This window comes from Salmo trutta, chromosome 3 (genome assembly GCF_901001165.1).
Source record: "Salmo trutta chromosome 3, fSalTru1.1, whole genome shotgun sequence".
NCBI lineage: Eukaryota > Metazoa > Chordata > Actinopteri > Salmoniformes > Salmonidae > Salmo > Salmo trutta.
In genome coordinates this window covers 4484855-4499157 of record NC_042959.1, presented here as the reverse complement: position 1 = coordinate 4499157, position 14303 = coordinate 4484855, and the positions used below count along the sequence as shown (strand labels likewise).

Here is a 14303-nt window from a genome sequence, read left to right as displayed (position 1 = left end):
TCCCTTCACCTTTGGGCCTTTCAGATTGAAGTCCACATCGGGCATTGAGATCTTTGGTCCTGATATTGATGGACCTTTAATGTCAACTTTGGGAGCCTTGATGTCTCCTTCTAGCTTTGGCACTGACACATCCACATCTCCCTTTACCTTTGGACCTTTCAGATTGATGTCCATATCAGGCATTGAGATGTTTGGGCCTGACATTGATGGCATCTTGAATTTTGGACCCTTGATTTTCCCATCAGGGCCTTCGATGTCAAGTTCTGGACCTTTGATGTTAACATTAGGTCCCTTGATATCAATGTCACCTTTAGGTAGTTTGACATCAACATCTCCCTCCAATTTAGATCCTTTGATTCCAAATGAGGGCATCTTCATCTTTGGCATCTTAAATCCTCCTGAACCTTCAATGTCAACATCTGGACCTTCAATGTCTACTTTGGGTGCTTTGAGGTCTCCTGACATACCCAAATCTCCCTTCACCTTTGGGCCTTTCAGATTGAAGTCCACATCGGGCATTGAGATCTTTGGTCCTGATATTGATGGACCTTTAATGTCAACGTTGGGAGCCTTGATGTCAATGTCAGCTTTTGGTAGGTTAACATCAATATCTGGACCCTCCAATTTAGATCCTTTGATTCCAAATGAGGGCATCTTCATCTTTGGCATCTTAAATCCTCCTGAACCTTCAATGTCAACATCTGGATCTTCAATGCCTACTTTGGGTGATTTGAGGTCTCCTGACATACCCAAATCTCCCTTCACCTTTGGGCCTTTCAGATTGAAGTCCACATCGGGCATTGAGATCTTTGGTCCTGATATTGATGGACCTTTAATGTCAACGTTGGGAGCCTTGATGTCAATGTCAGCTTTTGGTAGGTTAACATCAATATCTGGACCCTCCAATTTAGATCCTTTGATTCCAAATGAGGGCATCTTCATCTTTGGCATCTTAAATCCTCCTGAACCTTCAATGTCAACATCTGGACCTTCAATGCCTACTTTGGGTGCTTTGAGGTCTCCTGATATACCCAAATCTCCCTTCACCTTTGGGCCTTTAAGATTGAAGTCTACATCGGGCATTGAGATCTTTGGTCCTGATATTGATGGACCTTTAATGTCAACTTTGGGAGCCTTGATGTCTCCTTCTAGCTTTGGCACTGACACATCCACATCTCCCTTCACCTTTGGACCTTTCAGATTGATGTCCATATCAGGCATTGAGATGTTTGGGCCTGACATTGATGGCATCTTGAATTTTGGACCCTTGATTTTCCCATCAGGGCCTTCGATGTCAAGTTCTGGACCTTTGATGTTAACATTAGGTCCCTTGATGTCAATGTCACCTTTAGGTAGTTTGACATCAACATCTCCCTCCAATTTAGATCCTTTGATTCCAAATGAGGGCATCTTCATCTTTGGCATCTTAAATCCTCCTGAACCTTCAATGTCAACATCTGGACCTTCAATGCCTACTTTGGGTGATTTGAGGTCTCCTGACATACCCAAATCTCCCTTCACCTTTGGGCCTTTCAGATTGAAGTCCACATCGGGCATTGAGATCTTTGGTCCTGATATTGATGGACCTTTAATGTCAACTTTGGGAGACTTGATGTCTCCTTCTAGCTTTGGCACTGACACATCCACATCTCCCTTTACCTTTGGACCTTTCAGATTGATGTCCATATCAGGCATTGAGATGTTTGGGCCTGACATTGATGGCATCTTGAATTTTGGACCCTTGATTTTCCCATCAGGGCCTTCGATGTCAAGTTCTGGACCTTTGATGTTAACATTAGGTCCCTTGATGTCAATGTCACCTTTAGGTAGTTTGACATCAACATCTCCCTCCAATTTAGATCCTTTGATTCCAAATGAGGGCATCTTTATCTTTGGCATCTTAAATCCTCCTGAACCTTCAATGTCAACATCTGGACCTTCAATGTCTACTTTGGGTGCTTTGAGGTCTCCTGACATACCCAAATCTCCCTTCACCTTTGGGCCTTTCAGATTGAAGTCCACATCGGGCATTGAGATCTTTGGTCCTGATATTGATGGACCTTTAATGTCAACGTTGGGAGCCTTGATGTCAATGTCAGCTTTTGGTAGGTTAACATCAATATCTGGACCCTCCAATTTAGATCCTTTGATTCCAAATGAGGGCATCTTCATCTTTGGCATCTTAAATCCTCCTGAACCTTCAATGTCAACATCTGGACCTTCAATGTCTACTTTGGGTGCTTTGAGGTCTCCTGACATACCCAAATCTCCCTTCACCTTTGGGCCTTTCAGATTGAAGTCCACATCAGGCATTGAGCTCTTTGGTCCTGATATTGATGGACCTTTAATGTCAACTTTGGGAGCCTTGATGTCTCCTTCTAGCTTTGGCACTGACACATCCACATCTCCCTTCACCTTTGGACCTTTCAGATTGATGTCCATATCAGGCATTGAGATGTTTGGGCCTGACATTGATGGCATCTTGAATTTTGGACCCTTGATTTTCCCATCAGGGCCTTTGATGTCAAGTTCTGGACCTTTGATGTTAACATTAGGTCCCTTGATGTCAATGTCACCTTTAGGTAGTTTGACATCAACATCTCCCTCAACTTTAGATCCTTTGATTCCAAATGAGGGCATCTTCATCTTTGGCATCTTAAATCCTCCTGATCCTTCAATGTCAACATCTGGACCTTCAATGTCTACTTTGGGACCTTTGATGTCAATGTCAGTTTTTGGTAGGTTGACATCGACACCAGGACCCTCAAGTTCGGCTCCTCTGACTCCAAATGATGATATCTTTTCTTTGGGTATCTTGAAACCGCCTTCTGGACCTTCTATATCAACACCTGAACCTTTAACTTTGGGTGCTTTGATGGAAACACCACGTATCGTCTGTCCTCCTTTCATATTCATAGATGCGCCTGATAAATCTACATCTACCCCGGGTACCGAAACATCTACACTACCCTTCACCTTCGGTAGTTTAACATCTCCATCGCTGTCTGCACCTCCAGTGTTCAGTCCAAATGATGGCATTTTGATGCCACCTTTGAGTTTGCTTTCCATTGTTGTTTCTTTTACAGACATTTTCACTGAGCCAGACTCCTTCATGCCTGAGGTATTGATGTCAAGTGTTGGTGCTCTTATGTCTGTTGATATCTTGCCCCCATTCAAGCCTGTATCAATGCCTGGCATGTTGGGTAAGGAAACCCCACCCTGGTTGCCTCTGGAGAGACCTGTGCTCCCAGGCCCTCTCATCTGTTGATCACTAATGGTTATTCCAGGTACTGAACCTCCGGCCCTACCCTTCCAGTCTGCACTGCCCCTACCAGGCAAATGAACGTCTACTCCTCTCACCTCCCCTTTACCCATTGATATGGAGCTGGATGAAATATTTGTTGTTTTTCCAGGGACCGTGACATTGACTGATCCTGCCTGGTAGTCAGCTGAGTCACCTGAAACCTGAAAGCTACCTTCCCCCTGCTCACCCCCTCTATAGAGGCCAAACTCTCGCTGACTCTTCGCCCCAGGCATCCCAAAGCTAGATCCTTTGAATCTGATCCCTGCTGCTCCACCATCTCCTCCCTCTATCTGCCTTGTAACAGTGGTGGTCTTCACCCCTCCAGTGCTCCAGTGCTTCTCAGAGGAGCTAGTTACATCCGGCCCAGTGAAAGAAACACCATCACCTCCTAGTTCAAAATCACCCCCTTCCAATCCACCTCTTATACCTGAAGGGCTTCCGCTTCCGTGTAAAACTCGTATTTGAGACGAGCTGCCCCCTCCTGACTGCTCGTACCGTTGCCCTTTGAACTCTGGGCTGGTTAGATCAAGCTGCTCGTCCACGCCCTCTGGCATGTCCACAGTGTAGGTAGTGATGCGACGGGTGATGGTGGTGGTCGTGCTGCCGTCGGTGCTGGTGCTGCTGTGACGCTCCGTACGGACGTCCACGCCCTCCGCCAGATCCTCAGACTTCAGCCGGGGCTTAATCTTCTTGGAAAATATTCTCTTGTAATCTTCATCATCCCCACTCTGTTCTCATCAAAAGAAGGTGAAATCAGTAATTCATGAATTTATTATATTTAGGTAATAATACTGTTGCTGAAAATATACAGTATGAACATTCGATATGGAATTTAGTCTATTTGAGAAGACGTATTGATCATTTGAGACAAGTCTGAATTCCAAAAGTCTGTGTTCACCAGGGATGAGGTCAATTCCATTTCAATTCCAGTGAATTCAGAAAGTAAACCTAATTCTAATTACAAATCTAAATGTTCCTAATTTTAAAACCATTGAAGAGAATTGAAATTCCAGTGTACTTTCTGAATTGACTGGAAGTTAAATAGAATTGACCCCAACCCTAGTGTTCACGTAAAAGCCATTGAAAAGTTCATTAAAATCCTGTAAAATCCCAATCTTTGCCGCACCACCACACAAGTAAATACACTTAACATTGCTTGCACAGTAAACATAACTACATACCAGGATGATGTCTTGGCTGGAGCCTCCAACCCTTCCCCTCCCTTCATACGTCAGAGTTCCCATGGGGGAGCGGCAGGGTGACAGAGTGCCCATGGGGGAGCGGCATGGCGACTTGTCCTTGTTCTGTAGTTTCAGTCCGACCTTGTGTTTGTTTAGGGTCTTGAGGAGTTCCGTCGTCTCCTTGGAACTCATGTTGTCAAAATAGATGGTGGCACCCACAATTTGATCACCTTTCAGGGGAAGACACAAGAGGACATTGATACCATGTTAAAATTCGTCAGTCAAAAATCAACTTTGAAAAAAAGAAAGGTAGATCAATCAAACCTTACTGTACATCAACTTACGCAAATTATAAGACATCAGGAGCTTCAATAACAGTAGAAATCAATTAAGTTAATGTATTATAGAAAATAAATACTGTACATAAGGGCAATTCTAACTCCGTTACATACCCTCGTGTACTCTTCCAGTGCGTCCAGCAGGCGACTCCATTTTCACCTCTTTGACATAGATCTCTCCTTCGCCTGACTGCTCAAGGGTCATTCCCTGTTTCTCTGGACCCGACCAGTCAGAGAAGAGCACCTCCCTGGTTTCCTCCTCCTCAGCCATCCTTTAATAATAATAATAGATTTAATTTACATAACGCTTTCATCTCAAAGACCAACAACATTAACATAGTTCATGGGCTGATCTTTACATGGGGAGAGAGAAAGAGAGACAGAGACAGAGAGATAGAGAGAGAGAAAGAGAGAGAAAGAGAGAGACAGAGAGAGAGATAGAGAAAGAGAGAGACAGAGAGAGAGATAGAGATAGAGAAAGAGAGAGAAAGAGAGAGAGAAAGAGAGAGAAAGAGAGACAGAGAGAGAGATAGAGAAAGAGAGAGAAAGAGAGAGACAGAGAGAGAGATAGAGAAAGAGAGAGAAAGAGAGAGACAGAGAGAGAGATAGAGATAGAGAGAGAGAGAGGGAGAGAAAGACAGAGAGAGAGAGAAAGAGAGACAGAGAGAGAGAGAGAAAGAGAGAGAGGAAAAATCACAAGAAATAGAAAATAAAATGCAAACAAAGACTATAGTATGTCTTAAGGTGATTTCTAAGTAGGTTAAAATACCTTTGTTTTGTCTTGTCCTCTGTCTATGCTCTGGTGTGGTTTGTTTCTGCCTTGGTTTTCCTGAAAAACAAAACATGACATAACATCAGTACTGTTGACTCGTGAACATGCTTTCTCATATCATCAGCAAACCATTCACATCTTTAAAATGAAAACCCTGTAAAAATGTGTACAAACGTTAAGGCACCTGACATATTCAGCCTTCCCTGTAGCTCAGTTGGTAGAGCATGGTGTTTGCAACACCAGGGTTGTGGGTTCAATTCCCACGGGGGGCCAGCACAGGAAAAAAAATGTATGAAATGTATGCATTCACTACTGTAAGTCGCTCTGGATAAGAGCGTCTGCTAAATGACTAAAATGTAAATGTAAAATGTAAATATTTGCATGTGTATTTGTTTTTACGAAAACCATGTTCTATCTGTCACTCACTGCATGGTTACAACAAGCTGTTATTATATGCAATGTCCAAGATACATGCAACTTCCAAGATATATGCAATGTCCAAGATACATGCAAATTCCAAGATATATGCAATGTCCAAGATACATGCAACTTCCAAGATATATGCAATGTCCAAGATATATGCAATGTCCAAGATACATGCAACTTCCAAGATATATGCAATGTCCAAGATACATGCAACTTCCAAGATATATGCAATGTCCAAGATACATGCAAATTCCAAGATATATGCAATGTCCAAGATACATGCAACTTCCAAGATATATGCAATGTCCAAGATATATGCAATGTCCAAGTTATATGCAATGTCCAAGATATATGCAATGTCCAAGATATATGCAATGTCCAAGATATATGCAATGCCCAAGATATATGCAATGTCCAAGTTATATGCAATGTCCAAGATATATGCAATGTCCAAGATATGTGCAATGTACAAGATATTTGCAATGTCCAAGATATATCCAATGGCCAAGATATATGCAATGTCCAATAGATGGCGCTAAAACTCTGGGTAGGTGAGTAGTAACTGCCTTGTCCTATAAAACCAATCCAACTCTCAGGTCCCCTCCCTTTCTCCTGTGCGGTGTGATGTGGAAATTTGGTTGGAGTTGGACTGAGACCACACCCTGCCCTGAGGAAAGCTGCCTGATCTTGCAGCGTACACCTCCAATGTCGATACTGAGAACAATGATGGCTGTAGCTGCCATTCTTTACACACACACACACACACACACACAAACAAGCACACATGCACACACACATAAATAAACCAAAGCTCTTGTTTTTTAATATATATATATATATATATATATATATATATACACTTTATATTTAATTTTATTGACCCTTTATTGAACTTGTTTTGTACACATCAGGCAGTATAGAAATAGCTCAGTCAAGGTAAGAACAAACTGTAATTTCCCATGTTTTATGTAGCGCCCTGGTGTGACTACTGACAGACTATTTTCTGTCAACTATTTGTTGTGAAATAGACCTCCACATTTGTAACTATCGTCAATTCGCTGGGCATATTCAGGGTGTGTTCAAGGTTGTGAAAGCACATACATAATACTGGATGTATGACTTACAGATAGTGATTAGTGGGTCCCACCCTTTGATTTCACAGGTTTAGGGAAGGCAAATTTTGTGTAAATGAACTATGATATCCAACCTGGTCTCATAGCCTAGACGTAACATAGAAAACGTAAATCCGGGACACTCAAATCAGTCCGATATGTTACGTTTGGTATGGTTACATAAGACAGATGGTTACTGAAGGCAAATATGGAAGGAGGGTGGTTGGTTGGTTGGTTGGTTGGTGTGGATGAGTAGGCGTATAATGCAAACGTCTAGCAACCCAAAGGTTGCGTCTTCGAAATCTCATCACAGACAATTTTTGCTAATTACAAACTTTTCAAGTACTTACTACATTTTAACGACTTTGCAACTACTTACCATGTTAGCTAACCCTAACCTTAACCCTTTTGACCTAACCCCTAGTGCTAACGTTAGCCAGCTAGCTAACGTTAGCATTAGCCACTTAGCTAATGTTAACCACAACAAATTGGAATTCGTAACATATCATACGTTTTGCAAATTCTTAAAATGTTGTACTTTTAGCAAATTCGTAACATATTGCACAAATTGCAATTAGTAACATATTGTACAAATGCAATTCAGAACATTTCATACGAATTACAATTCGTAACATATCATAAGAAATGGATAATGAACATCCACAAATTAATACATACCATACGAAACGTAACATATCATACAAAATGGAGTCTCTTGGATTTCCGTACGGAATAATAGGAAATGCTCTGAGATATAAAGCACTTTGACAGGGAGGAACGATCAAAAGTACGCTACAAATACAACACAGCAAGAAACTGATTTGTTTACATCATTTACTTGCCAGGGTGAGTGCCTGTCCCTTCCAACACATGCTGACAAGATCTAGCCTACACTACACAGTCCAACACACACATTGGGGACAGATAACCCATTGTTTCATTAATGTCAACTCCTCGAACATCCCACCCCTGTAATTACATAAGCCATGTCTGTGCTGTATCAACCTCCACCTACGCAGACGGTGTAGGCCTATGTTACACCATGCTTTAGATTCTAACGGACAATTACGTCCGTTTTCAAAGGGACCCTAATTCATCAAGAAGACTGTGTTGGGTGCATCCCAAATGTCACCCTATTCCCTACATAGTGCACTACTTTTGACCAAGATCCAGGGTGCCATTTGACTGTGAAGATAAACTATCCAGTGTTCAATGTTCATTCCTGACCTTTATGGAAAGAACGTTCAGATGAATACTGTACTGAAAAACATATTTTTTTCAAAGGTTTGCTGAGTGATTGTGCTGTACCATGTTTAAATATATATATATATATATATATATATATATATATAGTGTGCAAATAGAGTGTGCAAAGATGTCATCAAGTTAAAGGGTGGCTATTTTGAAGAATCTCAAATATCAAATATATTTTGATTTATTTAACACTTATTTTGGTTACTACATGATTCCATACGGGGTGGCAGGTAGCCTAGTGGTTAGAGTTTTGGGCCACTAACCGAAAGGTTGCTGGATCGAATCCCCGAGCTGTCGTTCTGCCCCTGAACAAGGCAGTTAACGCACTGTTCCCAGGCCGTCGTTGTAAAAAAAACTGGCCTGCCAGGTTAAATAAAGTGTGTTATTTCATAGCTTTGATGTCTTCACTATTATTCTACAATGTAAAAAATAGTAAAAATAAAGAAAAAACCTTGAATGAGTAGGTGTATCCAAACTTTTGACTGGTAATACACTACCGTTCAAAAGTTTGGGTATATTATTTCCATTTTTTTTCTCTGGGAAGTGCCGTAAGTAAGCATTTCACTGTTTGTCTGTGTTTGCGAAGCATGTGACAAATAAAATGTGTATTGATAGAAACATGGAAACAAACAAGACAGAAGATACAGTATGAACAATATTTACACCAAAGATGATGTTGTCTCTTGTTTTGCAATGAAAATCCCTCTCTCCCTCTCTCTCTCTTTCTCTCTGTCTCTGTCCCTCTCCCTCCCTCTCCAAGAATGCACATGCTTTTTAAATGACATATACCGTAATTGACGTAATTCTAGATATGAATCAGCTATGAGATGTAGATTCTATTGATATACATTAAAACCCAACAAGCACAGCCAGTCCAGCTAAAAGGGAGTTACTTTAACAAGGCAACTCGGCAGACCTACCGAATCTGCAATGTCAAAGGGTGCATCCCAAATGACACCTTATTCCCTACATAGTGCAATACTTTCGACCATGGCCCATCAAAAGTAGTACACTACATAGGGAATAAGGGTGTTATTCAACAAAGACGGCTTGATCGAATTAACTCATGAAGATCAAATTCCACTCAGGTCAACTGACACTGCAAGCTAGTAATACAATCTAAAACAGACCCGTATTATCATGACCAAAATGTATTCTAAGTAAATCAAAAACAGAGAGTGTGTGTGTGTGTGTGTGTGCGCATGTTTTTCTCAAAGTCAACATGCCATGTGAGAGATCGAACGCGCAAACACCACACGGGACACACCCGAGCCCTCCAAAATTGCATTCATCAGAGGAATTAGAAATCATCAAAAGGTTCTACAGCTGCACCATCGAGAGCGTCCTGACTGGTTGCATCACCGCCTTGTACGGCAACTGCTCGGCCTCCGACCGCAAGGCGCTACAGAGTGTAGTGCATACGGCCCAGTACATCACTGGGGCTAAGCTTCCTGCCATCCAGGACCTCTGTTTATTATCTATGTATAGTCACTTTACCTCTACCTACATGTACATATTACCTCAATTACCTCAACTAACCGGTGCCCCCGCACATTGATTCTGTACTGGTGCCCCCTGCATATAGCCTTGTTACTGTTATTTTATTGTTGCTCTTTAATTATTTGTTATTTTTCTATTTTCTTCTGGTTTATTTTTAATTGTATTTATTTATTTTTTTACTTCAGTTTATTTTAGTATAAGGTCTACACTTGTTGTATTCGGCGCATGTGACAAATAACATTTGATTTGATGAAAACTATGCTGCTCTAACTCTCTAACAAGCCCTATTATTATTGTTGGTACTCAGAGTTATTTACAAAAGCAGAGGGAGAGGGGGTTACCAACAGATCCCGGCTCAGAGAATATACACCTCTCGTTATTATTTCCTATGTCCCGCCCTCATCTCTCACATTACAAAGTAACCTAAGACCACACCACACCCAACTCTCACTCCTATCACTCTCTATTGCTGCAAATAGTGCTCTAGGTTTCATAACACCAAATGTGTATTTTCCTGTTCCCTCTTCCCTCCCTCTTTCGGAACATATCTTTATGATCTAGAGAAGTATTTGGGCAGTCCTTGTTCTCAAAGTTTTGACATATTCCTGGCAAGGTGTACTGGGAGGGGCAGAGAGAGACTGTGAGGGAGGTATGAATGGGTAGGGGAGAGAGAAACATGGAGAGGTGAAAGAGAGAGAGAGAGAGAGAGAGAGACAGAGAAACATGGAGAGGGAGGAGACAGGGGGAGGGGAGGGAGAGGTGAGAGAGAGGAGAGAGAGACAGAGAGAGAGAGAGAAACATGGAGAGGGAGGAGACAGGGGGATTGGAGGGAGAGGTGAGAGAGAGGAGAGAACACAGGGAGGGGAGGGTGAGAGAGAGGAGAGAACACAGGGAGGGGAGGGGAGGGTGAGAGAGAGGAGAGAACACAGGGAGGGGAGGGGAGGGTGAGAGAGAGGAGAGAACACAGGGAGGGGAGGGGAGGGTGAGAGAGAGGAGAGAACACAGGGAGGGGAGGGGAGGGTGAGAGAGAGGAGAGAACACAGGGAGGGGAGGGGAGGGTGAGAGAGAGGAGAGAACAAATGGACGGAATGGGTGAGAGCAAGGGGGTGAGAGAGAGGGAGAACATGGGAGGAGGCCCTAACTGTTCCAGGGCCAGTTCCTGTGGAATGTCAGCCTAGAAGAAAAACTTGTCGTCATGCCAGGGACCTTAAAACCACAGACAGCTACTTTACAACCTCTGTAGAAAACAGAGAAGAGGAGAACTGTTTAAATATTCCAGTTATTTATTAGTGAATTTCATTTAAGATTTCCAGTCTTTCTGTCCATTAACTACACAATGTTATGTTTCTTCCAACTTGCTTTCGCTTGAGACAATCTCCTCACACTAGAGATCAAATCAAATTGTGTTGGTCACATATACATGTTTAGCAGATGTTATTGTGGGTGTAGCAAAATGCTTGTAAAGACTGGAAAGGAGACAGGAATAAACACTATAGGAAAGGAGACAGGGAAGGAACAATATAGGAAAGGAGACAGGGATAAACACTATCGGAAAGGAGACAGGGAAGAACACTATAGGAAAGGAGACAGGGAAGGAACAATATAGGAAAGGAGACAGGGAAAGACACTATAAGAAAGGAGACAGGGAAGGACACTATAGGAAAGGAGACAGGGAAAGACACTATAGGAAAGGAGACAGGGATAAACACTATAGGAAAGGAGACAGGGAAGAACAATATAGAAAAGGAGACAGGGAAGGAACAATATAGGAAAGGAGACAGGGAAGGAACAATATAGGAAAGGAGACAGGGAAAGACACTATAGGAAAGGAGACAGGGAAGGACACTATAGGAAAGGACTGAAATATGAGCAGGAAGAGGAAACAACTGTTAAGTACCGGAATCCAACTCTTAACATCAAAGAGACACAGATCAGAAGGGAAACTACGGTTTGCTGTAATGTAAAGTCACATGACCAGCTGGTTGAGGGGTAAACAAACAGTGAACAAGACTTGTTCATGGAATCATACGACAGACAAGCAGTCATAGAAAGCAGAAACAACAACAGTCAAACAACTTTATCTTTCTTCCATTTCTATCTCTCTGTGCCTTGAGTGCAAAAAAAAAAAAAATCTACTTGTCGAAGGGCACACCGCACTCGAATCAAATCATTGAGCTCATCGAAATGTGCTCACGGGAGACATGAAAGTCAATATTTGGGCACAAAAACTGTCAAAGAAGAAAATTGTGGGTAAGGAATGGGAGAGAAGGAACGGGAAGGGGATGAGCGTCATACATCATCATTGTAGTTCGCTATGTAACTGTGCTATGAGAGAAAGCCTGCAGGGAACACGAGGACAGACCACCCGACCAGAAAGCTTCTGGTTTCTGACAATGGCAGCTCCTAACCAGTTAGCTAACCCGCCTCTTTCTGACCACAGAACATTTCTGTATACGCCTGTTTCCTTTCTCCCTTATTGGCTATATTGTCTACGTGCGGTTTGGCGGTTTGGTATTCCTTAGACTTGGGACACTAAAAATGTATCTTGCCGCAGCTGCTACTACCAACAGTTAAACACTGTGATCTGGCAGTGCTTGACTTGCCATTTCATATTAAAGGTGGGGGGCTGGACTAAACAGGTGGTCGAGCAATGGCAGGGGGGGTAAAGAGGAGGCATACACACGGGGTCAGATTTCTCCAAGCCAGGCCTTTCACAGCTGAATGGAGACATGACCTTCCAGCTTCAAAGAAGGTTCTGTGACAAACATTCCAAAAGAGGTTCTAGAGTTTGACTTTAGAATCACCAAGGTCCAATCAACAAAGACAATAGAATGCTGTTGAACAAAACAAAATGACAACAACAAGATGAACTCTATTATATTTTGTGGAGATATTCAGTTTACAGTAACTGATATGTTTTGTGTTGTGTTTAGTCTGTGTCTTGTCGTCAACATCTTGGATAACTATATCTTTGAATGAAGAACACTTACGTACTTTGGATTGCTCAAGCAAGGCCAAGGGCTCTGTCTCTTTGCTTCCTGTTTGTCTGTTAACAGAGGGACACATGGAGAGAGAAGAGGAATAGGAGTTAATCACATTGATTGATCGACTAGTTAAGTTCATTCTCACGTCCACACATCTCTCTTGTATATGTTACTCACACAAGTGAGCAACCAACTTCAACACACTTTCATTCATGGCTTTCGGACAGACATAGAAACAAATTCATAAACTACGCCCGTACTTATACGCTATTGCTCCAGGGATATCTAGTCTACATGACTACGTCACATGTCTGCAGTGTGTTGTGATTGTGTCTTCCTAACAATGCAATGGACTCAGAGAGAATTCCTTTAATCAGCTGGAGGGGCACTCCGGAACATTAATAATGAACCTGCCTGGGTGACAATAAAGTATTGATGGCAAAGAGTACCAATTATGTAAAACACTCCCTTAAATGATGTGTATGCAGCTACTGCTTAGACCATGCTGCATCATTTTAACCCCAACCCCCCAAAAAAAGCTATGTGATGACGTTGAATCAATGTGGACAACTGATTGGATTTGCTAAGTTATCAACGTAAAGACATGTAGTCTTTTTTTTACACCCAAATTCTTACCTAAATCCAACAACGTGGTTAAATGTTTTGAAGATTTCACATTAAATTGGCGTTAGTGGACAACTCAACCAAAATGTAAATCAAAACTAGACGTTTAACTGACTGTCTGTGCCCAGTGGGTAATGTGAATTATGTGGCAGACCGTACCATAGCAGGCAGCCATACCATTTTAAATATGCACCACTGATCACTCAACACAACAAGATACACTGCAGGCAGGTCATTTCAGTTTCCCAACTCAACGCAAGACTAGTATGTTTAAACTACAACTTGAACACATTGCTGGACTATCAAATGGTGCCAAATCGGTCCCATACAAAAACAGTCACGAGGTATTGGCCCTTTACTTATGATGTTCCCCTGGGGAGTCAACACCTTGGCTTGTACACAGACCTCACATACCCAGCTGCTGTCTGCCGTAGGCCTAGTTCTGATGTCTGCATGTGGCTGCTAATACGTTTAGTCAAGATTCACTTTCAGTTCAGATCTATTAACATCTTAAAAACAACTAGCGACTAGCCTTAGGCCAACCTAACAGATAGTGTTTCGCTTGAGGTTATAGCACCTTCAGAAAGTATTCCCACACCAATGACTTTTTCCACATTTTGTTGTTGTAGTGGGAAGGACAACGCCGACATTTCTCGCTTAAATCATTTTACAGACACAAAAAGATCCCACCATGTCTAGCGTATTTTGTTTTGTGGACATTTGGAAAGTTTATTGGAAAAATGTCTGTTTCCATCAGGCCTGTCCTTGTATTGTTTTATTCGACATGAACTTTACTCACATAAACATT

General features: G+C 42.1%; 1 protein-coding gene across 27 annotated transcripts in view; it reads right to left on the bottom strand.

Moving 5' to 3' along the window:
• The window catches only part of LOC115166721 (neuroblast differentiation-associated protein AHNAK), a 43033-nt gene that overhangs the window by 14152 nt on the left and 14578 nt on the right, over nt 1–14303 (bottom strand). For 18 of the 27 annotated variants that reach the window (XM_029720459.1, XM_029720487.1, XM_029720645.1 and 15 more), the window contains exons 2-7: nt 12882–12933; nt 5593–5652; nt 4938–5095; nt 4486–4715; nt 2350–4032; nt 351–2067 (exon numbers count right to left, since the gene is read on the bottom strand). In XM_029720459.1, coding sequence (XP_029576319.1) covers nt 351–2067; nt 2350–4032; nt 4486–4715; nt 4938–5094 — 3787 coding nt within the window. In that variant the 5' untranslated portion in view covers nt 5095; nt 5593–5652; nt 12882–12933. The other 9 variants (XM_029720517.1, XM_029720506.1, XM_029720609.1 and 6 more) reach the window with 9 other exon arrangements.